At 61.2% G+C, this 26,819-nt stretch overlaps 1 protein-coding gene and 1 long non-coding RNA gene across 5 annotated transcripts in view; both read left to right on the top strand.

The window, feature by feature from the left end:
* LOC128312062 (uncharacterized) overlaps positions 1-3,931 on the top strand; it is a 10,118-nt gene extending 6,187 nt beyond the window's left edge. For 2 of the 3 annotated variants that reach the window (XM_053204420.1, XM_053204419.1), the window contains exon 3: positions 1,362-3,931. In XM_053204420.1, coding sequence (XP_053060395.1) covers positions 1,362-1,674 — 313 coding nt within the window. In that variant the 3' untranslated portion in view covers positions 1,675-3,931. Of the gene's footprint in view, positions 1-62; positions 1,240-1,361 lie in introns of those variants that run through there. The other variant, XM_053204421.1, reaches the window with a different exon arrangement.
* Positions 3,932-19,422: 15,491 nt separating this feature from the next.
* Positions 19,423-26,312, top strand: LOC113596831 (uncharacterized). 2 transcript variants are annotated; one of them, XR_008290853.1, is made up of 2 exons: positions 19,423-19,749; positions 25,065-26,312. It is a non-coding gene; the product is annotated as an uncharacterized LOC113596831 (long non-coding RNA). The 2 variants fall into 2 exon arrangements; XR_008290854.1 differs by lacking the exon at positions 19,423-19,749 and adding an exon at positions 23,097-24,557.
* Positions 26,313-26,819: the final 507 nt, after the last annotated feature.

Genomic DNA, 26,819 nt, shown 5'->3' with positions numbered 1-26,819 from the left:
TTAATGTTTAACTTCCTGAGAGATTTTTCACCCACTAACGACACGACATCAACTTTGCACAGATAAGAATGTTCCGAGGAGCCCACCTGAAAAGCCACCAGGCATCACCACCAACGTGCCACACCCGCTCTGGCCACGAGGCTCTCGTCTCGCCCGGTCCGGGGACTGGTGGTGAAGGGCCGTGCTGGGTCGGGGGTGCGGCGGGGATCTCAGGGGCACAGAGCCCCCTTCTGACTTCCCCTTCCTCAGTTGTTTCTAGCCTGCGCTCAAAGCGTGGCTCCCCTCCCAGCTTGCACCGGCATCAGCACTTGCTGAGTTGGTCCCTGGGTACTGCCCTGTGGCCGTCGCCCTCCTGCGGGCCTGGGTGATCTATCAGCGACCGTCTTTCTGAGCCAGGCCCCCCTTAAAGCAGATCTGGGGACAGACGAGGATGTAGGCACAAGCACGTTACCAGGAGCGCAGTGGGGAGTGCCGAAGACAGGCAGGAAGAGGGCCGTCACGGGTGGGTTTCTGCCGCAGGTGCTGAGGGCTGGGCTCCCCGGGGGCTCCGAGAGACCGCAGGTGCCCTGAGAGGGGGGCACCTACCCCTATCCTCCAACACCCTGGCTGAGGGGCATCTGTGGCGTTAACCCCTCAGCACCGCCAGCCGGCCTCACCTGCAACCAAAGTTTCGGGACGACCCTCCCCACCCCCGCCACTGTGGACCCTCCACAGGCCAGCCTCCGTGCAGGTGAACCCGCACGCCCCCCCGCTCCTGGGTTCGCCCTGCCAACTCAGGATAGCTCTCCCAGGAGAGGCGACCATCCCCGTTTTGGAGATTGGGACACGGAGGCCCAGACTGGTCACGTGGCCCTGCCAGGTGGCCCGGCCAGTGGGTGGTGGGGCTGGGTTTGCACAGGGTGCTCTGAACCTGTGGGCCACGCTCCCTGAATCTCCAGCCACACAAGCTCGGCCGCGTGCAGGCCTCGGGGCTCAGAGTCAGGAAGAAACCCAAGGTGGCCGCCTTCTCCTGAGCTGCATCCAAGGAGGCCACCCGTGGGAGCAGGAGACCTGGCGTGGCCAGCCCTCCCTCCGCCGCCGTGGGACCTCAGCCGACACGGAAACCCTCCCTTTTTCCATCTGTAAACAGAGGGAGGGGGCTGGGGGCTGATGAATGCAGGCACAAACCCACATGGAAATTCTGAGAACATTCCCGAGGACGGCCAGGCTGACCAGGTTCTCTGGAGAGTCTCGGACAGAAAGTCCAGCGCTTTACCAAGCGCCGGTGACGAGACCAAAACACGCTCAGAGTAACTGGCAGGGAGGCCGGGAGCCCAGGGCCCTGCCTGCCGACCAGACTCGGTTCCCTCTCTTCCCACCAGGCTCCTGGACTTGGCCCGACGGAGCCCCGGAGGGAAAACGCCCCCCAGAGGCGTTACCATCCTTCACCCCTCGGCTGCACCACCGTGGGGGCCGAGCGTGCAGAGTGAAAATGAGCCCTCCTTCCCTCTCCTGGCTCTCGGCCACCCGCAGTCATTTCTGGAGCGACGCCCAGCTCCCCAGCCCTCCGTGTCGCCTGGCCCAGAGCTTGCAGAAGCCCCCGGAAAAGGGGAGCGGGCGGGGGGGGGGGGGGGCAGCGGTGTGCAGAAGCTGGAGTGTAGACTGCAGACACTCTCACTCAGAGTCGTGATGTGATGGGCGGGGCTCCCGGAGACGGTGCCTTTTGCGCAGGAACCTTGACATCAGCCCGTCCGGCTTCGTGGAGCACCTGTGGTGCCAGCCAGGCGTGAGGACACCCTTGGGGGCGAGGACACCCTCGGAGGCGAGGCCGCCACTGTGCTAAGCAGCTCCCGACATGAGCTTGTGGTCCACGGGGGGGCGACACAGACACGGACCCTTCCCCAGTTCCCACGGGGGTCTCCGAGACTGTCCCCGGGCCCTCAGGGCTCAGCGTCCAGTCAGAGGGGAAGCGGACAGCCAGGGTCAACGCCGCACATGCCGAGGGTCCCGAGCCAGCTTCCTCCACGCGGAAGGAGATGGGGTTCTTTCAGGCTGTTTGAGGCTCATCTCCATGGACGGACACCTTGCTTGCCCCCACTCGGCTCTGGCCACGCAGGGTGGCTGCGACGCGTGCTTCTACATCGAGGTGGCTTCTCGGCAGAGCCCCACCCCTGCCTGGGCCTCCACCGGCAGCCACACACCCAGGAGGGACCAGCTGCACCCCCACCTGCCAGGGCACTGGCACCTGCCAGCCTTGATTCCTTCTAGACTCAGAGGCCAGCCGTGCTCTCTCCCAGACGCTGGATTCCAGGATCAGAACGACAGGATCAAAATCCCAATCCCGACAGTTTACCAACGGTGTGCGCCCGGACACTAAGGCGGGCTGTCGGTTTTTTGTCTGGAAGAAGGAGAAGCTACCTCGGACTTTGCGGTGAGACGCGCCCAGGGAAGGCAGGTGCTGTGCCCGGCGCGGCCAGCAAGAGTCGCGGTCGGTAGCATCGTTTTTAGTTTTGTGTTTTTCATTGTGCGTCTCTCCAGCAGCCCCGCTGAGCACGCGGGATTCCCGGAGCCACCACCGTGGCCTTTCAGAACTCCCCGTGGCTTTGGTCTCTGCCCCACGGCGGGGGCGGGAACTGTCCCTCTGGGAGGCGCCTCAGGCGGTGTTTTGACCTCTGGCCCAGCCTGTTTGCCTGGGTCAAGGCGGTACCCCAGCGGCCGGCTCACCCGGGGCGGTGGGGATCGCCAAGCGGGAGCCAGGGCGGGGTGGGGGCCTGGGGACGGCAGAGCCATAGGCACCGTGCTAGACCCTCCAGAAACTTCCGGGGAAACCGAGACCCAGGTCAGCCCCTCTGGCCACCACGGGGTGAGGGTGAGGGGTGCACACGGGCTCACAAATGGCTCTAATTCCAGAGGAATTCATGTGGTTTGTGGCAGAGGGACGAGCCCAGTGCCCCGGACAGAGGACCCTCTCCCGTCCCCACCGAGCCAGGAGGGGCTGGCCCAGCCTCCCACACTGCTCGTGGCCCACTGAAGACGGCTGTGGAATCTGGGGCGAGCTGGGGCCCCGGTCGCCAGGTGGCAGGGGAAGTGAAGGCCTGGCCTACAAGATGGCCCGAGCCCACCCTGCGCCACCTGACCAGTATTCACACGCCAGGCACCTGCAGCCCGTGCCTCAGCTCGGGAGGCACAGCCCCCGAGCGCCCCACGTCCACCCTCCTAGGCTCTCAGGCCAACAGGGACCCTGTCCTCTCGTCTTGACCCGCCCAGCCAGACACAGGGCCTGCGTGGTCCTGCCCCGGAGGCTGCTCTCCGCTCTGAGTCCACGTGGGATTTCACAGCCGGGAAGTCGAGGCATCTGCTCAGCTACACCCACACCCCGCAGAAAAGCCTCAGCCTCTGTCGTGGACCCACGGGACGAAAAGCCCTCCGAAGGCATGGACCACACTCGTCCTCTTCCCTCAGGAGACATCTGACAAAGCAACCCTCCACTCTCCTCCAGGAAAGCCAGTCCCCCAGGGGAGCACTCTCTCACATTGGTCAGAACTGCCAACTCACCGGGCTTTCTCTTCTTGCAGTGGCTGCTAGGAAGCTCGGGCTCACGTTAACTGACACGCAACACGTTCTTGGGTTCCCGAGGTGATGCTCTTTCCCCTCCCTTCTAAACTATCCCTGAGCCTTTTCTTTCATTTCTGTGTTTAAGTTCTGTTTCAGTATTTTTTTTCTAGAAGATTCCCAACTTAGGCGCAGAAAATGTCTAATTGTGAACTGTAGCCAGCCACCTGACCCTGTATAATACATAAATATAATAACACACAGACGCGCGCAGGCCTCAGAGCCCTCCCCACAGCCCTCTCTCCTGGACGCACCACACCCTAAAGGCTCAACGTGCACACGCTGGCGTGTGAACAGGCCCGCAGTGCTCGTGCCCAGGGCCACGCAGCGCAGTCAAGAAGACCGGCGTAAGGGAGGGAGGGAGGGAAGGGCAGAGCCCCTGCTGAGTGGCTTCTCCAGGACTGGAGGACGCTCCAGGGCAGGGGACAGGTGGGGTGGGACAGGGAAGCACTGGGGCGAGCTGGGATCCAGAGAGGGAAGAGAGAGACAGCACTGCCCTCTGTTATAACAGCCCCTCCGTGTCTGCGGACGCGGGCGGGTTAGGGCCCCTCACCCAGGGAAGCGGCGGCCGCCCCTGTTCCGTCTACAGAGGACGAAACTGAGGCCCAGGCAGTCCTTTAACAGACTGGTGGGCCCCCCAGAAGGCAGGACCTCCTCCCAGGTGCCCCAGCCCCACCACGTCGCGCCCCGTCCAGCACACCTTGTAAGTATTAACGCATGTCCTCTCATCCCCTGGGAGGCTGGCCACCCTGCTCTCAATGCACACATCCTCTGCACGCGGCCGGGGCTGGGGCCTGGCAGACAGAGGCCCGGGGCCTGCTTTGCCCTGAGAACGTGCAGACTTAAGGGGTCTCCTCCCGGGCCCCAGTTGTGCACCTGGAAGACGGGAGTTAGTGACTGTTGCTCTCAGAGAGGAGAGAGGAGGCACAGAAACGACCCAGGGGCATGGCCTGTGGCAGGTGCTATCACTTCCCTGCCCCTGGGCTCCCACCCTGTGGACTCCGACCCCCACGAAGAGAGGCCGAGCCAGACGCCTCACTCCGGGAACCGTGAGGGACCCACACCGGCCATTCCCTCCCTTTCCCTCCATACTCACGGCTCATTGAAGGGCTGGGGCCTGCCCTTCACCCCACGGGCAAACCCCGCACCGGGAGACACCGGCGCCGTGGGACTGGCCCGACCCCGTGCCCCTCACGGCGCCCCGACCCAAGCCACCGAGGTCATGGGCTCCCCTGCCCACAACCTGTGCGGCTGAAGAGCCCACTCACGTGGGGACCGTGACGGGGAGCCAGACCTTGGCAAGTTCCCACCAAGGACGGAGGGGCCTCAGGCGTCCGGCCACACAGCCCGCACGTCCTACGTGCCCCGGGAAAGCTGCCCGCACGGCACTGTGGAGCCCCCTCGGCTAAGCCTCAAAAACAATCCATCCCCACTGCAGAGGGCAATAAAGAAAGGATAATCAGCGTTAATATTACTTATTGTTATTGATTTCAGCTTTAAAGAATTGATTTCCAGTCTGGGCCCCTTTAATGAGGTTCTTTGCAGAAGACGCATGGACGTGGCCGCCACCGTTTGTGGGGGCTGCCATCCCCCCTCGCCAGGCGGGGGCTGCAAACCCCACGCCCTCGCCGAGGGGAAAGCGGGGACACTGGGAAAGTGACACGTGCCTGCTCTGTCCTCCACCAGGTGCCAACATCAGGGCCTGGGAGGACCCTTGCTCGTCCAGGGACCACCTGCCCTTTCTCCGCACTCACCCCCCTCGGGACCGTCCGTAAGATTTGTGGAGGTTGATGGCCCTGAAAATGAACCTTGCTTCCTGGGCCCTCTGCTGAGCTCTCCCCAGCCAGACGCCCTCCCCTGCCCACCCAGACCCTCCGGTGTGCACCAACCCCTCCCCACCCCGTTTCTTCTGGAATCTTCAGGGACTGTGGAGGCGCTCTCCAGCCTCCCAGGGCTCCTGGGCTCCTGCCCCCCACAGCCCCACCGAGCACCCACGGAGAAGCCTGGGTCTCACTCGACGTTACCCACAGGCGCGTGCTCCGAACCCGGCTACGGCACACACGGGTTTGTTGAGTGAATGCAGGACCACAAGCGCTCCGGAGCACCTGCTACATGCCCAGTCGTAGGATCCTAGGACGTCAGATTTTAAAAAAACTTTTTTTTACAGAGACAGAGCCCAGTGGGGGAGGGGCAGAGAGAGAAGAGAGAGAGGGAGACACGGAACCCGAAGCAGGCTCCAGGCTCCGAGCCGTCGGCACAGAAGCCCGACGTGGGGCTCGGACTCACAAACCCTGAGATGGTGCCCTGAGCCGAAGTCAGATGCTTAACCGACGGAGCCACCCAGGCGCCCCTAGAACGTCTGATTTAGAGGACAATGTGACAATTTAGAGGCAAGTTCGAGATGGGGAGATGGAACCAGGAGGGAAAGGGGCTTTCCCAAAGCCACTTGTCCCCTCACTGGCGCTCTCCGGGCAGACCGCTCTGTTCTGCCAGAGGCAGGGGCAGGAGCGAGACCGAGAGCCCGTCTTCACGTGGGATCTTTTTATCTACGAGCAAAGCTCTCCCTCCCAGCCGCATGCCCGCTCTCCCCCCAGGCTGGCCTCCTGGGAGGGACGAGGAGCTCTCTCCCTCCCTCCCTCCCTCCCTCTCTCTCTCCCCCCCCCACCCCAGCATCAACTGCTCGAGGTTCAGGAAAAGCCAAGAACTCAGACTTCTGGTTGTCTCCAAAGAACTATTTCTTGCAAGTGATGTAACACCAGGAACCACTCCCTCCAGGATTCGCTTACTTGCTCAAGTGTTTACCGGGCACCGGCACCAGGAATAGCCAACAAAGGCCAAGATGCTAAACCGGACAAACCCAGGCATTTTAGAAAGATGTTACAGGAAGAAGAGCACAGCCCTGAGCAGGTGTAGAGCAGGGCGGGAGCCTTCGAGCCCCGCAGAGGCGCAGTGAAGCGGGCCATTCGTGTACGTGCTGCCCCGGTGCGCGTAGGTCCCCCCGGGGTGCAGATTCCAGGAACCATTTTGGGGGGCGAGGTCCCGGGGGGTGCCAGGCTCCCAGCCCACCCCAAGCCCGCCCTCGGCCCTGGCGATGCCCTCGTCTCTGTGATCACCAGGCCCTGTGAGAATCTGGCGGAACCCCCCGAGTCCCCTCGGAAGTTGTGGGCGATGTCGGGGGCTGGGGAACCTGCAGCCCTCCCGCTGCCCTCCAGGGGGTTCGGGCACAGGCAGGCACCCCTCCTGCATGCCCCCAGCATGGCCTGTGGAAGTTTCCAGAGATTCTCGAGTTGCAGCGCTGGAGGCAAAGCTGGAATCCGCCCCGGCTGATTTCAAAGCTCAGGTCCTTCCCCAGCGAGGCCAAGACCACATCCCCCTGGCCAGGCCCCCAGAGACGGTGCTGGGCCTGGCGGGGGTGGGGGGGGGGGTTGGTGCTGGACATTTAAGGGGCTCCCGGCATGCCGTGCCGGTGTTCTCCAGACACTGAGCAGACAGCTTCCCCTTTGCCCCGGCAATGTCCGGTGACACCCCATCCACCAGACCCCCTCCTCCACCCCTGTGCCCTCCTTCCGGTTTCCAAGCCCACTCCGTGAGCTGCCTCAGAATCGACCCCAGGGGAGATAAAGAGGCCCAGGGACAGTTACCAGCCTGCCCGAGGTGGGACATCTCAGTGCTGTTGTGCGTGGGTCTCCGAGGTGACAGGGACCGTCCCCTTCCCGCCATGGCTGAGCCACAAAGATAGAGTAAGCTCCCTCCACTCCCCAACCCCCCTGCGTTTCACCGAATGCACCGTCCCCGCCCAGGACCGGGGTGGGGGGTGCGGCCAGACGTCCTCCCCTGCACCTCGGGCCTCGGAACCTCGCCTCCCGAGTGGCCAAGGAACTCTGCCCTGACTCAGCGACAGGCCGGCGGGACCAGCTGCTGTCCTGCGCGGGCGCCCACCCTGACCGGGGCCCACGTGCTCCCGCCAACCTGGGGCCGTGAGGAGCCGGCATGGGCCACGACGACGACGCCCTAGGGGGTGTGGAGAGCGGGGCTGACCGCTGGTGAAGCCGGGGGCCCTGGGGGAGCAGCTGGTGATAAAATGGGCCTCCTTATACTTATTATCTCGGTTCCTCCCTAAAAGCTACACAGGGCAAAATGACTCTAAATATTGCTCTAGCCTATTACCGGCCTATAAATTAATCGCTCACGGCACACAGAGGCATCGTGACGGGCGGCGGGGAGAGTGATTCCACACGAGGCGGGAAAGTCCCCCGAAGAGGCATATTTTACACTTAAATTGTAATTAAATTCAGAGAAATCCCCTCCACCCAGCGCACAGATAGAATCCGCGTCAGCCTCCCTGAGAAGCTGCGACTCTAAACAGTGTATTTATTTGCCGTGGGAAGAGACGGAGTCCCTAGCCCTCTGGGGTCTGCACATCACTTACAGGCTTAGAACAAACGCGGGACGAGGCCCCTGCAGGAACTCCCCAGAGCCAGTCGCGGTTATTAACCCTGAAGGTCCAGCACCCAGCCCGCCGCCCGCAGGGGGAGAGCGTGGCGGTCCTGCTGGGCGCTGGGCCTGGGAGCCAAGCACTGGGCACTTCTGGGGTCAGGACCAGTGAGGGTCTGCGAGCGGGAGGTAGAAGGCCCAGCGGGCAGGTGCGGCAAGGGGCCTGGCAGCCCACCCCCCACCCGGAGCAGGCAGGACTCCACCCAGGAAGGTCCGCGGACATGTCCAGCTGAGCCGAGAGCCCGGAAAGTCCCGCCAGGGTCAGCCCGGTGCCTCACAGCTCTCCTCGCGATGGTTTTTGCTGCCTCCCCCAAAATGCGCCAGTGACCCATTTGAGAGCAGGGAGCAGAAGACGGTGCACCATTTCTTCCCCCCTTCAGACCCCGGGCGTCGCGGCCGGTTTCAAGCCCGGACAGTGACACGTGCTGCCTCGGTCCTCTGTCACGATTCTAGACTCCTCCCTCCTAAGCCAGACCCTCTGCCGGTCTGGGAGGCTCCCCTGTGGGCTGAGCCAGCCCCCCATCCCCGACGGTCCTGAGCCCCTGCTCAGGCTGTGGCTGTTGGTTGGTGGGCTTACTGAGAACTGGGCAGAGAGACACCAACAGACGCCTCCAGCGGATAATCCAGGGGCCAGAAGTGCCCCCTGCTAGAATGTTGCGGCAGCCCTGCTGTCTCCTGATGCTCCGGGCCGACTACCCCTGCCAGGGTGGCCTCGGGACCAAAAGTAGCCTCAAGCCGCCGGCTGACAGGCGCGCGTTCACGTTTAATGGGGTTCTCACGGTGTCCCCTGGGGGAAGTGTCCCCTTCTGGGAGGCAGGACCTCTGGACCACAGAGCCCGGAGTCGTGGGATGGAGAATACAAGTTTCCCGAGTGGGCCACCCGGCGTGATGGTGAGCAGGACCGCTCCTACAGGATTCTGACCCCCACCCCCCCGTCCCGAGCAGAGCATCCGACGCCCGAGAGAATGGCGCCACATGGTCCCTGGTGGCATCTCCAAGCCAGCGTGCTGGCACCACCTTCACAAGGCTGCTCAGTGCAGCGGCTACAGCACGTGACACGATTACGGATGCCCACCGCCACCCCTCCTCTGCGGTCATGTTTGTTCTCCCGTTTCTAGTCTCGCACAGTGGCAGGCCAGGCTATGGATCTGAGGTTTGCTTTCTTTTCGGAGGCGTGCACTGACTGCCATAAATCCTGCCCCAAGCGCCCCACTCATTGCACCCCTCGTCCTGGGTCTTCATCCTCCTCAAACCTTCTAGTGTCCCTTGTGTCCCTTGTGTTTTGACCCACTGGTTCCATCGCAGCGTGGTGTTAGGTTCCCGTATTTGAATTTCCAAATTCCCTCTAAATTAGAATGAATTTCCAATTTCATTAGCTTGTGGTCAGAGAACATATTTTGTATGATTTCAGTGTTTAAAAAAAAATTTTAATGTTTATTTATTTTTGAGAGGGAGAGACAGCAAGAGTGAGGGAGGGCGGAGAGAGGGAGACACAGAATCTGAAGTAGGTTCCAGGCTCTGAGCTATCAGCACAGAGCCCTGCACAGGCCTCGAACCACGAATCGCAAGATCATGAACTGAGCCGAAGTTGGACGCTTAACCAACTGAGGCACCCAGGCACCCCCGATTTCAATCTTTTTAAATGTGCTGAGACTTGTTTTATGCTGTAACATATGGTCTATGCCAGAGAATATTCCACAAGTACCGCAGAAGAATGTGTGTTCTGCTGCTGCTGGATGGAATGTTCTATAGATATCTGTTCCATCTCATTGGTAGTTTTGCTTGAAGTTTTAGGTTTCCTTACTCATTTTCTGTCTGTCATATCCATTACTGAAATGGGACATTAAAGTCACCAACCATTAGAGTTGAATTATCTAGATCTTCTTTCAAGTCTGTCATTTTTTTTTTTTTTTGCTTCATGTATTTTCAGGCTCTATTGTTAGTTGCATATGTGTTTATAATTGTTAGATCTTCTTGATGGATTGGCCCTTTTAGCATTATAAATCTCCTTCTTGGTCTCTAATAACACTATTTCTACTAAAGTCTATTTTGTCTGATGTTAGTAGAGCCACGCCAGCTCTCTTCTGAGTACAATTTGCATGCAATAACATTTTCCATTCTTTTACTTTCAACCTAGTGTGTCTTTGGTTCTAAAGTAAGTCTACTATAGGGGCGCTGTACTGGCTGACCCAGTCGGTAGAGTGTGTGACTCTTGATCTCAGAATTGTGAGTTTAAGCCCCATATCGGGTGTGGAGATTACTTAAAAATAAAATCTTAAATAAAATAAGATAAACTGAGTCTATTGTAAACAGCATATCACCGGGTCAAGTTGTTTTATCTAACCTGCTAATTTCTGGCTTTTCATTAAAGAGTTTAATCTATTTACACTTACTATATTTATAAGAAAGAACTTCCATCATTTTGCTATTTATTTTGTGTAGATCTTTTTTCCTCTTCTGTCCCTCCATTACTGCCTACTTTTGTATCAAATAGGTATTTTCTAGTGCACCATTTTAATACCATTGTAATTTCCTTTACCATATTTTTTTTTAGTTATTTTCTTGCAGTGGCAATTGGAACTAACATCTTAATTCATAACAATGTAGTTCAGATTAATATCAATTTAGTTCATTTAAAAAAAATTTTTTTTAATGTTTATTTTTGAGAGAGAGAGAGAGAGACGGAGTGCAAGTGGAGACACAGAATCGGAAGCAGGCTCAAGGCTGTGAGCCATCAGCACAGAGCCCAAGTCGGGGCTCAAACTAACAAGCTGTGAGATCACAACCTGAGCCAAAGTCCGAGGCTCCACTCACTGAGCCAGCCGGGCACTCCTGACATGGACTTTTTTTTTTTTAATGTTTATTTATTTTTGAGAGAGAGAGAGAGAGAGAGAGAGCGCGTACAAGTGGGGGAGGGGCAGAGTAGAGAGGGAGACACGGAATCCGAAGCAGGCTCCAGGCTCCGAGCTGTCAGCGCAGAGCCCGACGCGGGGCTTGAACTCACAAACTGCGAGATCATGGCCCAAGCCAGAGTTGGACACTTGGCAGACTTGAGTCACCTAGGCACCCCAGTACCGATTTAGTTTCAATGGTATATAAAAACTCTGCCCCTGGGGGCGCCTGGTGGCTCAGTCGGTTGAATGTCCGACTTCAGCTCAGGTCATGATCTCACAGTCTGTGAGTTCAAGCCCCGCGTCGGGCTCTGTGCTGACAGCTCGGAGTCTGGAGCCTGCTTCGGATTCTGTGTCTCCCTCTCTCTCTGCCCCTTCCCCACTTACGCTCTGCTCTGTCTCTCAAAATATGAATAAACGTTAAAAAACTTTAAATAAAATAAAAAAACAAAATAAAATAGAACTTTGCCCGTGTGTATCTCCACCTCCTACCGTTACCAATTATTGTCATCCAACCTACATCTCGATACATTGTGTGCCCATCAACCTAGGTTTATAATGGCTACTTGATGCAGCTTTTTTAAATTATTGAAGCGTAATTAACACTGTTAATTGTATTGAAGTATAATTAGCACTGCTGTATTAGTTTCAGGTGTGCATACATCGATGCAATGATTCTATACATTACACAAGGCTCGTTGACGTAGTGTAGCCACTGTCCGTCCCCGTGCAAGGCCATTACAATATCACTGACTATATTCCCTGTGCTGTGCCTTCCGTCTCCTTGACTTATTTGTTTTAGAATTGGTAGTTTGGATCTCCTAATCCCCTTTATTTATTTACATGCAGTTGTCTTTTAAATCAGATATTTTTGTAAAGGGAGTTACAAACTAAAAGCACATCATCTGTTAAGGGTATTGAAGATTGCCTGTGCACTCAGGTCACTGCTCTCTCGCTCGCTGCTTTCGAGATTGTCACTTTGTCTTCGCCATTTGACGGTTTGATTGTGATGTTTCTAGGTGTGAATCTCTGAGTCCTTTGAGCCTCCTCGATGTGACATTAATATTTCTCATCAAATTTGGGACGTTTGGGGCCGCTGTTTCCTCAGATCGGCCTTCTTTCCTTTTCTTTCGCTCCTCTCCTTCTGGAACTCCCACTATATGTATTTTGATGCGTCTGCTGCTATCCCACAGACTTCTGAGGCTCTGTTCATTTCTCTTCATTCCTTTTTCTGTCTATTTCTGAGACTGGATCATTTTCTTTTTTTGCATTTATTTATTATTGAGAGACAGAGCGTGAACAGGGGAGGGACAGGGAGAGATAGAGACACAGAATCCAAAGCAGGCTCCCGGCTCCAAGCTGTCAGCACAGAGCCCGACGTGGGGCTCGAACTCACAAACCGCGAGATCGTGACCCGAGCCGAAGCTGGACGCTCAACTGACTAAGCCACCCAGGCGCCCCAAGACTGGATCATCTTAACTGACTTACCTTCAAGTTTGCTGACTCCACTTCCTCAAATCTGCTGTTGAACTGCTCTAGCGAGTTTCTTTTGTTTTTTTCGTGTCAGTTACTGTGCTTTTCAGTTCCAAAATTTCTATTTCTTTGTTATACTTTCTGTCTCTCTCTTGATATCCTCAGTTGGATGAAACCTTTAGTTCTTTTGACAAAGTATCCTTAGCTCCCTGAACATATTTAAAATTGTTGGTTTACAGCCTTTTCTAGAAAGTCCAATGTCTGGACTTCTTTGGGGACAGTTTCTACTGGTTTCTCTTTCTCTTGGACAGAGCCCACGCTTTCTTGTTTCTTTGCGTGCCTTGCAACTTTTCGTTGGAAACTGGACATTTTGAATATGATAGTGTGGCGATCCTGAAGACCAGAGTCTCCCTCCTCCCCGGGATCTGTTTTTGCTGTAACTCTCGGCTTCTTTGTTGTTGTCGTTGTCGTTGTTTTTAGCGATTTCTCTGAACTAAATCTGTAAAGGGTATTCTGTGTCATGTATGTCCCCAAAGCCTCTGTTTTGTTAGCTTATGGTCCGCTCCTGATTGGACGGAGACTGCCTTAAAGGCTTAGTGCCGAAAAGAAATCTTCCAGTCTTTGCCAAGAGGCTCTGTGTACATTTGCAGCAAACCTTCAACTCGGCTGGCGGTTTCCAGCTCTGCCTTAGTCTTCATTTCCTGCTTCTTCTAAGCCTCAAGGTCAGCGGAAGGTGAGAGCTGAGGGCCCTCTCAGCCTTCCCTGAGCGTGCGTTCTTGAATGTGCACTTGACCTAGGAGTAACTCAGAGCTTTCCAAAGCCCTTCAGGACCCCTCGGTCCCCAGCCTTTCCTCCCAAACTCGATCAGTCCGTGGCTGGCCACAACTCTTGACCAGCAGCACTGGCAGCAGCCAGCAGAGGGTTTTAACAAGTGCCCCGGGTGTGCGTCTTTAACACGAGGCCAGCTCTGAGTCGGGCGAGATGGAAACGAACCTTTCAGGCTGGTCTTCCAGAGACCACAAGACAAGTCAGAACAATGAATCAGGATGCCTTGTGAGCGAGGTCGTTCTGCCTTCTCTGGCATTGCAGGCAGGCTGTTATTGCCGCAGCTACTGCTGAGCTAAAGAGCGGCGATGGGACTGGGGTGGGTTAAAATGCCACAGAGCCCGCCGTCCTTACCGGGAACCCGCCACGTTTCTTGAGCGAGCCCTCGCCGGGTTGCAGGGAGCCTCCGGTTGATTTCCAGAGTGCGGCGGGGCGCGGCGGGGGGAGGACATACTAACAGCTTCCGCCCATTTTTCTCTCTGTTGTATAGAGGGGCGGAGTTTTCGGTCCACCATCTTTGCTGACGTCTCCCCACGCTTAATCTTTTTTTTTTTTTAACATTTATTTATTTTTGAGACAGAGAGAGACAGAGCATGAACAGGGGAGGGTCACAGAGAGAGGGAGACACAGAATCTGAAACAGGCTCCAGGCTCCGAGCTGCCGGCACAGAGCCCGACGCGGGGCTCGAACTCACGGACCGCGAGATCATGACCTGAGCGGAAGTCGGACGCTGACCGACTGAGCCACCCAGGCGCCCCTCCCCCACGCTTAATCTTAAATTGCCGAATAGCCGTGCTCGGCTTTGGCTGTGTTTTCCCCATCCACCGATGACGCCCGAGGCCACGCGTCGTTTTGACGATGGCCGCTTCCCCCCCAAACAGCGAACGCCTGAGAGATCGCCTTCCCTTCTGCCAGTGCGCCGTCCCGGTCCAGCACTGGATACGGTGCTAATGGTCACACCGCCGTCACCTACCGGGTGCGGTCACCACCTCACGCACGGCCCAAACCCCACTTTAGAATTTGCTTCCTGGAGCCACGTCCAACTTCCCTCCGTCAGAGCCTCCGGGAACCAGACTCTGAAGTGGAGATCCGCGTGCACGTGGCTTCCTGGCGGGCAGCACCCATCGCGGGGGAGGGGTACAGGGCCAGCCAGCGCGAAGCCCGCGGCAGCAAAGGCCGCGGCCGATCTCGTGCGAGGCTCTGAGGCCGCGATCGCCCCTCGCCGTTAAGGGGGCTGAGACTGTGTGCCCCACACCCGCCGGTCTGGGTTGCAGGCTGCGCTTGCATGAGGCGGCCGCCCTCCACCCAGGCGACTCCTGGAAAAGAACTCAGCTGTGAGCTGTCGGCAGGTGGCTCGCCCAGCAGCTGGGAGAACGGGTACCTCCGTCCCGGAGCGGGGATTTGGGCTGCGTGTCTCAGCGGCCACCTCTGTGGTTCAGCCGCTGCCAGGGGCCCCTTCTTCCACGGGGGACCATGGAACACCCTTGGCCCCCCGAGTGCTCGTCTCTAGGTGCCTCCCATCTGGCCTTTCCAGCGCCTTTTGGACAGGTCTCCACACTAAATTCTCTCTGTTGATCCTCCTGACGTGGGCTCTGGTGTCCTTCGTGGCCCCTGGCTGATAACTAGGCGACTGCTAAGGTGACCGATAGTCTCACCTGGGGTTGCCCAGTGAGTGGGTGGCAGGGCGGAGATGAAAAGCCAGACCAACCGGCTCCCAGCCTGGGTGCTCTCTCACGGTCCTGGCGGGACCCACATCTGCTCGGCCCCTAAGCAGGGTCACCACCCCTGACCTGCATGGACCACTGGGACATCCAACGGCCGGGGAGGTGCAAAACCTAAAAGCACTCGAGACGAGGGGCCACCTGGACGGCTCCGTCGGTTAAGCGTCCGACTTCAGCTCAGGTCGTGATCTCGTGTTCGTGGGCTCGAGCCCCGCGTCGGGCTCCGTGCCGACGGCTCGGGGCCCGGAGCCTGCTTGGGATGCTGTGTCTCCCTCGCTCTCTGCCCCTCCCCCGCTTGCACTCTGTGTGTGCGGATCGAGAAGAGCTGATCCCACAGGCAAATGTTGTTCTCTCCCTCTGAGATGGGAACCCGGCCCTCCCGCCCTCCTGCCCCAGAGAGGCTGCACAGGCAGCCAGTATAAAGATGCCCGGCTTGGGTTCCACACTTCCGCCAAGAACAGAAATTCGGGGGCCGGGCTTCTGAAACCCACCTCCTACAGGGGGAGATGGAAAGCGGGCACGTCCGAGAGCGAGGGGGGCCCCGGGGTCTTTCTCCGTCCTTTCCCCAACCCAACTAGCTTTGCTGATGATAAATGCAACACGTGCTCGCTGCGGAAACGTAAATAATACATCGGAGCCAGACGAGATGTGTGAGCGACAGCGTGTCACCGCCCCACCGGCCCCCAGCCCTGGAGAGGGTCCGGGGGACACTGGCACGTGGCCACCAGGGTTTCCAGGGCGTCTGCAAAGATGCCGTTTCGGCAGCCGTCCGTCCCCACCGGCAGGGACGGGGAGAGCTGGCGGAGGGCCGGGCTTTCCAGTGAGGAGACCCGGCCCGGACTCCCGGCCCTGTCACCCTGTCGCCGGCACACCTCGGGCCTCTCACAGCCGCGGGACGGAGACGGCAGCACTCGCCTCCTAGGGCAGCAAAATCCGATGTGAGCGCGCAGGTAGGACGCTAAGCAGCGAACCAGGCACTGGCCAGCATCCCCATGACGTTCGAGCTCAAGTCCCTCTGCCTCTGCTTCCCGAGCTCTGCCTTTCGTTTCCAAGGGGCTGGGGGCGCACCGGCCAGCCTCGCCCAGGGGAGGGCAGGGGCGAAGCGGGGGTCCGGCTGCCGAGTCAGGAAAGAGGGGTGTCCGTCAGGATCCGCCTCCTGCTTCCACCCTTCGGTGGCTCCCCATCGCCCCAGGCAGGACAGGCCCAGATTCCTCACGGCCTGCGGTGATGAGGCCTCCCTGCCGTCCCCTGCTGTGCCTTCTGTGGGGACACTCCAAGGTACCAGCAGCTGCCTCGGGGAACCCCAAACCTCCACCACGTGAACGACTCTCACTGAGGTCTTTTTAAGCTTTTATATAGTCTTGAGAGAGAGCGCGAGCGTGAGCGGGGAAGGCGCACACAGAGAGACAGAAGAGAGAGGATCCCAAGCAGGCTCCGCCCCGTCAGCAGCTGTCGGCATCGAGCCCAACGCAGGGCTTGAGCACATGAACCGTGAGATCGCGAGCCGAACCAAAACCAAGAGTCAGCGTTCCGCCAACCGAGCCCCCCAGGCGCCCCACTCGCCGCCGTGCCCACCAAAGGGCTGGGCTTCCAGAAAGGGACACAGCCACGAGGGCTCAGCCCAGCTTTGGGGCCACGCCACTGCGGGTGCGTTAAATGGCTACGCCTCGTCCAGATGCGGAAACTGAGGCCTGGTGCGCGGGCCCAGCAAGGGCACACAGCCCAGAGTGGCCAGGCGGGCTCCACGGAGGCCCCGAAGCCACCGGCCCGGGCTCCAGGCCCCCACCCTGCACTGTGCGCCCCCTCCCTGCCCCCGCCCTCTGTCTTCTGAACCCAGAGGGGAGCTTTAAGAGAGATGGCCAGGGGCCCGTCCTCTGGCTTTTTGTCTGGCAGAATTCTCAGCTTCCTGTTTGCCAGACGAAAGACACGAGGCCAGGCCGTCAGACTGGGGGCAAAGTCCTTCTGAGGAGCTTTGGGTGAATAAATTAGAAACCGGGTGGAGAAGCCCCTACCGTCCTGACACCCCGGCATGAAAATGCAGGGAAACGTGTTAAGGACAAAACTCCAGGGCCCACAAAGTTCCCAGGCCCCAGCGAGTTCTGGGGACCCAGCAGCGTGTGGGGCGGAGGCAGGACGGGGCGCAGCCAGCCTGGCCCGTGCTGCCCATCGGATGAGTCGCCCTCAGAGACAACCCCAGCAGGCCGCAGCCCAGAGCCACTCTCTGCGTCCGCCCGGGCCTCGGTTTACCTACATGTCAGATGGGCGTGGGAGCACTTCCTGGACCAGCCCCAGCGGGGCCGCACAGAGGCCAGCCACCCGGAGTGGGCACGTCCTCCTCGAGGAAGGCCAGGGTCGCCAGTCGTCCCCAGGGGGCTGGTTACCCATCGTCTCCAGCCCCCAGCAACTCACCACAAACCCGTTTGTCGGGGACTTGGAAACCAAGCAATTTGTACCTGCCTCTGTGGGCACCGCAAGAGCAGACACCCCTCAAAACTTCCGGGCGCTCCGTCCCCACACCTGCACCCGCACCGGCCCGGCAGGGCAAGTGCAAGGCCAGCCGGAAAACGCGTCACCTCCCTGGGCCTGGCCTGGAGTGGCCGCCCTGTTTTCGGGCTGGGGTCACTGGTCCGTGGGCTGCAGGCAAGCAGGGGGAGGACGGGGGCTCCAGGGCACCGGGCAGGCAGGCAACAGGAGGAGGGAAGGAGAGGGGGCGAGGCTACCGAGGTGGTGGGGAATTAGGGAAAGAATGGGGTGATTGCGGCCAAGAGAAAGGGACAGGGAAGCACTGAGCAGGGCCAGGATCAGACCCAGGGTCTGCAGCCGCCATCCCTCAGGTCGCCGGGCACAGGTCCCAGGCTCCCCAGTCCCCAGCGAGGGCGGTGGGGCCGTGAGAGGAGAGGCCTCAGAGCGGGCACCCCGGCTCTGCTGGGGCACCCAGTGCATACGGAGCACCCGCTGGAGACCCTGTCGGGTACAGAGCACCTGCTGGGGCATCCCACCAGGTGCAGCCACGGGAACACGCACAGGAATAACAGCCATCCACACGGGTCCGGGGAAGCCTGAGGTGCACGGTGAGCGATTCCCAGACCCCGGGAAGGAGCCCACCCTCCCAGCACAAGAGTGACCATCGCTGAGGGCCCTGAAACCCTCGAGGGCTGGGCACGCCCACCATGGAGGGGCCTCTCTCCGTGGCTGGGAGTTAGTAACCTCGGATCTCAGAGCCAGGTGGGAAGGAAGACCTGTGGCTTCCGTGGGTCATCCTGCGGCCCAGGGCCTCACCGTGATCCCTAGCCAGTGTCGGCTCGGGCACAGGGAAAGTTTCCCAGGTCGCAGGGCAAGCCGGTGGCCCCTGGGGACGGGGTCAGGGTGGCATTAGCTGCGTCCGCTCGGTCACTGAGTGCTTCGCCTCCTCGGCCTAGGCTCCCCACCCCGCCTCACACCCTGGGGAGCGGAGACCCAGGAGGTGAACAGCACACACACATCACGGGGGTTCTCCAGCTTGTGTTGAGCCCAAAGCCCCCCGTGACCTCTGGCCTGAGGCCCCCTGGCCAGAGCCTCTGCCCTCTGCTGGGGGGAGGTCAAGGTCCCCTGTGACCACGGCAAGCAGAGTAAGGTAGGAAGAGACTGGAGGGAGCCCAAGAAGTGAGAGCCCCAGAAGGAATACAGGCTGCATCTTTTCCAGCCCACCTGCCCCTCCAGGCGTGGATGAAGGATCCTCCAAATGATGTCATAAAAGGCTTCTCTCTTGAACAGAAAGAGCCTCTCTTTGGTCGTATTCCCCTTTTTGCCATGTCCGCCAGGAAGCTCACCGCGGCACTCAGGACGACCACGTGGTCCCTGTGCTTGCTTCGCCACCCAACCATGCCCCCTGGAGTTGGCTTTGCTTTTCATCTGTCTGTCTTCTTTGAAACGCGTGTGTCCCTGGCAAGCCTCCTCAGACCTCGGAGGAGAGAGGTGACTCTGTCTTCTTTTGCCTAAAGTCATGTGCCAACAAGGCTGATGTCCAAAGGGGCCTCGAGCTCAGGAAGCAGTGAGGCCCGGGTACAGGTCCCGGAGCGAGAAGGGGTGAAGGGGAAGGTTCCGCGGGGGGGGTCACTCAGGAGCCCTGCTGGACGTCAAAGGGCAGTCGCTGTGGGGGCTGGAACCTAGTAGGGCTGGAGGGAGGCACCGGGCAGGGAAGGGGGTCCGGGAAGAGGCCATCTGGGAAGACCAAGACTGAGGTCATGCTCCAAATCAGCAACGGCTGGGGGATTGGGGGGGGGGGGGGGGGTGCTGGGGAACTGGTCCCTAGGGGGCCCACCCACCCTACAGACCAGGACCCTCCCACGCCTCCCCTGCACGGTGGGCCCTGTGCTTGCCCCGGGACAGTACGGCTGCCTAGACTGCGTCCAGCCCCACGTGTCCTGCTCTGGGGCGCACCCAGCTGTCCCTTTAAGGAGCTGGGGGCTGCTGCTGGCACAGCGCACGGCCGGCCAGAGCAGAGACGGGCACGTTCCTGATCCTTCTGGAAGGCTGGCTTGCAGAGGAGACAAAATGTTCTTGCTCAGCTCAGTAAACAAGCCTGAAGTGCTTTGAAAGCCTCTGCCGATACAAAGGACTGAAAAACACACAAGCCTGGCAAAAGGGGGCCCAGCTGCGGGAGGAGTGCGTGTGGGAGGGCATCCGGGCTGCCCCGGGCCCCAGCTCCCTCTGGGTCACCTCAGAGGCCACCACGGGTGTGCCCGGGCTCCCAACCGCGGCCTGAGCGTGCAGAGGTGGGTTCTGTATGTGAGCCGGCAGGTGGGCGCCCGGGGCGGGCGCCCGGGGCGTGGGGGTGCCGTGTGTGTGCGTGTCGCTTGCCACGTGTGTGGGTACGCACGGCTGCCGGCTCATCCCAGCACTTCCTGGGAACCCAGCAGAAGGAGACCCGGGTTAGCACCGCCCTTGGACGGGAGCAGGGAGCCCCGCTCCCCGGGGAGCTAATTAAGGGCCCGTGGAAGGAGGCGACCCCGCGTCTGGAGGCAGGGCGTCTGCAGGGGCTGGCGGCCAAGGCGAGCGGGGCGGGCAGGCGAGCCTGGGGCCCATCCAGGAGTGCTGTGCGCAGTAATCGTGCCGAGGGCACAGGAGCCCCTGCGGGGCCGCCCCAGGCGCGGGGAGAGGCGGGCCCTTGCGTGGTCCGGACGCCAAAGCCTGGCCTTCCCGGCAAAGGCCAGGCTCTCGAGCCAGCTCAGCTGCTCCCGGCTCTGTCGACCTCAGGCAAGTGGTCACTTGCCTTGTCTGTAAAATGGGCAGAGCCCCACCTGCCTGCCAGCGCAGATGTGAAGTCCGCCTGACAGACCGCGCTGACGGCCGCCACCGCCCACCTCTGCATCGTAGGCGGGAGGCGTGCGGCCACGTCCGGGCCCTGCTCGGTGACTGGGTCAGGGCCCTCGGCCTCGCCCGGCGGAGGGGCCAGAGTCACCTCCCCCTGTAATCTGCCCCCCCACACCGCTAGACCTGGCCGTGTGCCCGACTCAGGGCCGGGTGCTGGAGGGACAGCACCGTACTCAGGCCGGCTCACCCTGCTGGAGGGACACGCACAGACCGGGGCCTGAACGGGCGAGAGGTGCCACGCTGTGCGAGAGACACGCGTGTGGCCTCGGGCCATCAGCCTGGCCTGGGGGGGGGGGTGGGGGGAAGATAATGCATGAGGCCTGCAGGCAGGGGCAGCAGGAGAACTGGGCAGAGTAGTGACAGGCACATAGTAGGTGCTCAGTTAATGCCTGATGAGTAAGTGAAATGAACCCTGTGAAGCAGGAGAACACTGAAACCCAGGGGAACGTCCTTCTAAGGTCACAGGTGCCCCCTATTTGCCTGGCCCCAGAGCTGCGCCCCTCCCCGCCTGAGAGGCCAGGCCGGCACCCCCAGGCCTGCCCACAGAGCGAGGATGGGGCACACACACAGCTTGCACCTCTCCATGCGTCGAGGCCCCGGGGCTCATGCCCGGGAGCCCGCTCTGTCCTCTGTTTTGCTGGCGAGCCAAGCGGGGCAGGAACGGCCAATTCCCTGAATTCCTGCCCAAACCCGGGGGGCGGCTCCGGGCGGGCAGAGGAGCTCCCTGCGAGCCTGGCTGCTTCACGAGGCTTCCCCGCCAGGAGGCCCATTTAGGAAACGGGTGGCAGGGAGGGGCTGCGGGGGCGTGAGGGGTGACGGCTGCCAGCCAATGCCGGGGCCGCCAGCCGGTCCACCCCTCGGGCTCCCAGCGGCTGGGGGCGGGGGGAGGGTGGCACTCCCCGGCAGGGCTGAGCCTCTGGGTACCTGTGGGCCAAAAGCACTCAGAAACCACAGGCCAAATGAGTCCACTTTCTAAAGTGCCCAGGGAGTGAGGGAGACACCGTGGTTTCTGTTCCAGCATCCCTGCCTGGTGAGGCGCGAGGCAGCGACACCACGGGAGGGACGGGGAACGTGCCCCGAGCTGCCCCCCGGGTCTTCGGGCTTGCGCTGACCGTGGGCCGCGGGACATGTGTTCGGGACACCCTCCGGTGTCTGACAGGTCTGCTGATGCCCGAGGTGTCCTCCCCCAGCCCCAGGAAAGCGACAAAGGCACCAAGCATGTCCCGGCAGGGAGGAAAGAGGCCAGGAGGGGCGACAGGGCCCAGCCGCCAAGACTGACGCACAGGGGACCGACCTCTTGGCCGCGGCAGTGTTCCTGCCACAGTCTGGGTGCCCCCTCCCGGGGGTCAGGCTGGGTGTCCCCTCCCTGGGCCCCAGTGTCCACATAGCACCTGCTGGCCCTGCCCTGGAGGCGGCAGACCCCGGGCTGGGTCCCCCCTGCACCGCCTCCCCTCCCCGTCATCTGGGAACCGGGCCCCCCGACCGGCCTGGGGGAGACGACGCCGGTCCACCCAGCACGCCCGGGGGCACACGGTAGGTAGAGCGACAGACCTTGGACCCAGGGCCTGCTCCTGTTCCTAAGGGCTAAGTGGCTGGGTCACCAACCCCTGGCTGCCAGACCCCACCTTGGGGAGGGGAGAAGGGAGGGAGGGAGGAACAGGGGCCCCCCAGCTCCGAGGGGCAGGGAGGGGGCAGGTGGGTGAGGCCAGAGAGCAAGTGAGCGTGCCACAGGAGAACACGGCGTGCCACCCTGTCGGGGGGAGGGGGCTGGGCAGGAGGAAGCCAGGGTGGGAAAATTCAGCGGAGGGTGCAGGGGGAGGAGGCAGGGGGTGGAACGATGGGGACTAGGAAGATTTGGGGTGGGGGAGGGGGCAGGCCACAGCGGCCACCGGCCGGGTGACCCCGAGCCCCTCGGCCCCTCCACGGCCCCCTTCCCCATCATGAAAGGAGGAGAGGTTGCTGGAACAGGTCCCTTCTCGCCGGGGTCAGGGCAGCAGGGCGGGCACCCCGGCTCATCAGTCCCTCAGCGGACGGGGAAGCAGCCCCAGGCCCCGTGCGGGGCTCCGAGCTCCGGGCGACACCAGTCCCGCCTCAGAAGGAAGGACACGGGCCACGGGGAGGACTTCCTCCGGTGCCCGGTGTCCTCTAGGGTGCTCCCGTGGGTGGGGCCGCCCTCCCCGGCCGGCGGAGCCCTGAGGGGTCCCCTTAAGCCTGCATGCCTTGATGTCCCCAACACGGCCCTTGCCTTGTGGGGAGCAGAGCCGGCCGTGGCTGGACCCGTGCGGGCAGGTGGGGGCTCCCGGGCCTGTGGAAACGAACAGGCGCGTGTGGATCCCTGAGGAAATTCTCCAAGCAAGGCCCCAGGGAGCTGCCGTGCAGAGAGAGAGAAGCGGTCCAAGCAGGAAGAGGAGACGAGAGAGGCACAGGGTGGCCCTCTGGGGACCCAGGGGCATCTCAGAGATGTAGAGGGGGCGCCCAGCCCGCCACGGAAAGCGGAGACAAAGCTGAGAGTCTTCAGGAAAGCAGGAACAGGCTTCCCTACCCCCGGGACTTCAGGAAGCGCCGAGAGGAGGGGGCCGTGGTCTGGAGCAAGAGGGGTGCTGGGTGGCGCGCAGGTCTGGTTAGAGGCTCCACCTCCCGCCTAGAGATGCCCTTTGACCTGCACCCGGGCTCCCAGGACCTCGGTACCCCAGTGCCCTTTCCCCAGGGACACTGCCAACATGTCATGTCACAGAGCTGGTGCTCCAGGAGCCCCGGAGCGGCCTTCCCCCTCCCCGACGCCTCCACCAAGCCCTGAGGTTCATCATCAGGGAGACAGGGGCCTTGAGGTCTGGGGGGAGCCCCATGCGACAGGGCCACCAACTCAGGCTGCCACGTCGGCCGAAGGCTGGTGAGCTCTCCAACAGGCCGTGAGGGTCCCGGGTCCCCCCATCCTCAGCCTCCTCTGCCAGGTGTTTCTCAATGGGGTTTAGTGGATATTTAAGAGCTCGGAGCCCCCCCCCCCATCTCTGCCACCAGCCGTCCACCACGCGCTCACTGTCAGCATCAGCGTCCCGAAAACGTGGGTGCCAGCCCCTCACACGCTTGCTAAACAGCCCTCCTCGGCTGCCCAGCCCCCCACAGGGAAAGCTGTCGCCATGCACGGGCTCCATCACCCTGTGCCAGCCTCCCTTCCCCCCGTGCAGTCCCCCGGCCTGAGGCCATACCTCCTCCCCCCGGGGCCCTCTTCCCAGGAACCCTCAGGATGTGCAGCTTCCCCAGAGGCACCTCCCAGCCTGCCCCGCTCCCCTCGCCACAAATGGCCTGCACCCCGTCCCCTCCCTCCCGGCTCTGCGCGCAGGCTGGCTGAAGAGCTAACTCAGACTAGAGTGGAAATGGCTGCAAAGTGGGCTGTCGAGTGACTTTGCCCTGGAGATGCATCACTATTGACAAAGAAGTCAGCCTTTAGCCAAAGGGGTGGGGTTCCAGAGCAGAGAAAGACCCTGGGCTCCAAGGTGGGGTGCTGCCTAATTCACAGTCCGCTTTGCAGTTTTGATGGCTCCCTCCCTTCTCAAGGCCCACAGTGGGATAGTGACTTGACCAGCCTCTCCCCCAGCCAGTGGCGGGGCTGGGTCAGGATCCCAGGGGTCTGGCCTGCACCAGACCCAGCCGAGAGCAGGAGGCGGAGAGCCCTCTGACCCCCAGAAGGGTCCCCCGGTCATGAGACTCCAGGAATCGGAGAAAGGGTCCCACAGGAGCGGGCTGGTGGGGGATGGATCCATGGCCCCAGTCGCCAGGCAGGCGGGGAGGCCACAGGCCTCCAAATTCCAGGCTAATTGGCATCTGGCAGAGCACGTTCCTCCCCAGCAGGCCTGACTTTCGCATCCTGTCCCACACTCTGACACGAGCCCCGGAACACCCCCCCCACCAACCCCCCGACATCCAAACTGACACGGCCCTGTCCCGCCTGGGCCGCCCCAGGAAGCCTCTGACCCGAGCCCTCTCTGAGCCCAGAGGCACCAGGGCGGCCGGGGCCACAGGCCTGGAAGGAATGTGTCCCTGACCCGCGGGCCTGAGCATTGCCGACACAGGCCCCAGAGGCTCAGGAGATCAGAGCCGGCCGCGTAAACAGTGATAGGGAGCCAGGGAACCGCGTCTGCTCTGATCCAGACCCCGGGATGAGGAAACCAAGCTCCGGGCAGAGCACGGCCCCACAGGAATTGCCCAACGGGTCTGTTGCAACGGGTTTGGATTCCGGGGTCAGCCCTCCCAGCCTCCCTGCCTCCCGGCTGCCCTGAGCGCCTGAGGTTTGGGGACACGGCTGCCGGGCAGGGAGGATAGGTGTCCCTGGGCCCCCACACCCCGTTGTCTATGGACCGGACGTGACGGGGCAGAAATGGGGCCTCGGGGGCAACAGTGGCTCAGGGCCGACCCTTCCCCTCCCGGAACAGTCCTGGCGGTCACCTGGGAAGCCGGGAAGGCAGTGAGGCCTGACAGACAGCCTGCCCACGGGCCCAGCCCCCGAGGGGCAACCCGACCTTCCCCGCAGCAGACAGCTCACCAGCAGGAGCCCCTGGGCTCACGGGGGCCCACCTAGGCGGCCTGGCCTCACCCTTCCTGTCACACACGGGCTGCCAGGCCACCTTCAGCCGCCCCCCTGCTTTCTCCTCCCAGGAGAAGAGGCAAGGCTGACCGTCATTCACCGTCGTTCCCCAAATCTCTCCTTTTTTTCCCGCAGAATCTAATTTCTTTTCAGTGCAGCCCTTTCACGTGCAGGCGGCTGTGATGCCGTCTCCTCCCTGCACCCCACCATGAAGCGGGTGCCGTCACCCCATTCTGCGGGTGAGGACGCCGAGGCCAGAGGAGAAGGGATCGGCCAGGACCACACCCGGAGCCGTGGGTTTTACTTCTTGCTCCTGGGCCAGCAGCGAACCAGGTACGGGGAGACAGGCCCTGGTGCGGCCCGAGGTCAGATAGACCCCCCCTGTGGCCTGTGCCTCCCCGGGCGTCTCTCCCCTTTCCAAGCTGGGGTCCTGGGAGGATTCGGGAGGACTGTCCACGGAGCAACGGCTGCCTTCCCGCAGTCTTCCGGGTCAGGGAGCGACCCCGCGGGAGAGCACCTCCACCGGCGAGGGGACCCCTCTTCTGCATCCATCCCCCTGGTGAGATGCCCACCACCCCGGGGCTCAGCCCCCCACCCCAGGGACACGCCTGGCCTGGCGTCCAGGGGTCAAGCATGTGGCTCACCCGTCAGGAGCCCGGACATCCTCTGAGAGCCTCAGGCTCGCCTCCCGAAAGGGAGGGGTGACTCACCCACCTGGACAGCTAGCTCGGGGGACACACGTGTGACACGTGCTCGGCCCACGGCAGGCCAGCACCGTCCTCCTTAGCAGGGTCCTCCCTCTCCCCCGCCTCCCGAGACAACCAGCCCCCCCCCCACACCCCCACCCCCCGCTCCAGGCCGCCTGGTGTGGGGTCCTTGTCCCGCTCGGGAGGTCTCAGAGCCCCGTGTCCACACCAAGGCGCTGTCGTTGGGCTCCTGGTGGCCTTCTTGGCGGGCGCCTCCGTGCCACGTGCTGCGCTCTGGGCCCCACCTCCAGCGCAATCCGCCTGGCCGTCGTGCAACCCCAGGCAGGAAGCAGCACCTTCAGGAAGGTTCGAGTGACCCTCCTGGGCCGGGAGCCCTGCCGTCCAGCTGTGGCCACGCTCGGGGCGTGTCCAGGCCACCGGCCAGCAGGTCCACTGCAGGACCCATGTAATCTGCCGAAAGCAGCACGGCTAGTTAGAAGTTTTATTGATTGAACACGATCGAGTGGAAATAGTAAAAGTTCTCCCGATGTAACCCACTTTTTCTTAATGGGTAATCTCAGACACTCGAGTTTGTATGTTAAAGGAGCTTTAGGACAATTTAATAGCTCATAAAATTTTATAGTCCCAGTTGAAATCAGAGTGATAACTCTGGCCTGCACAGCTATAGTTTGCTAAATGTCTCTCGTCTTTTTTTCTTTCTTTCCCTTCCATTTATTGGAGAGTTAACATCTGCTCGGCTATGGGGTGGGGGGGGGAGACGGAAAGGAAAGGAAAATAATCATCTGTTTCTCCAGAAGAGAGGGAAGACATTCGGGCTCTCCCGGCAACATCTTGGTTTCCAAGCATGTGGTTTTCCTTGAAGTCAGAAAGAGGTTGGATAAGCCGCCTGGCCCACCGCTGCGAGGCATCGGGGCCCCTCTGGTGACCGCTGGTCCTGGTCTGCCCCGGGCCGCAGCCACGTCCTGGGGTCGGCCGCAACCGGGAGGGGCCCGTCGAGGGTCACAACCTGGCCACTTATAAAGTGCCCACTGTGCACACCGCCCAGAGGACCCACGGAGAAGGGCAACATGAGCTCACTGCCTGGGAGGTGCTCAAGCTCAGAGGCCGAGGCTGAGGTCCTCACCCGGGCAGACGGGCCAGAGGGGACCGCCCTTTGAAGGCTTCGTGGAGGAGGCGGAGACGG

This window comes from Acinonyx jubatus, chromosome D4 (assembly GCF_027475565.1).
Source record: "Acinonyx jubatus isolate Ajub_Pintada_27869175 chromosome D4, VMU_Ajub_asm_v1.0, whole genome shotgun sequence".
Classification (NCBI taxonomy): domain Eukaryota; kingdom Metazoa; phylum Chordata; class Mammalia; order Carnivora; family Felidae; genus Acinonyx; species Acinonyx jubatus.
This window is presented reverse-complemented; position numbering and strand designations above follow the sequence as displayed.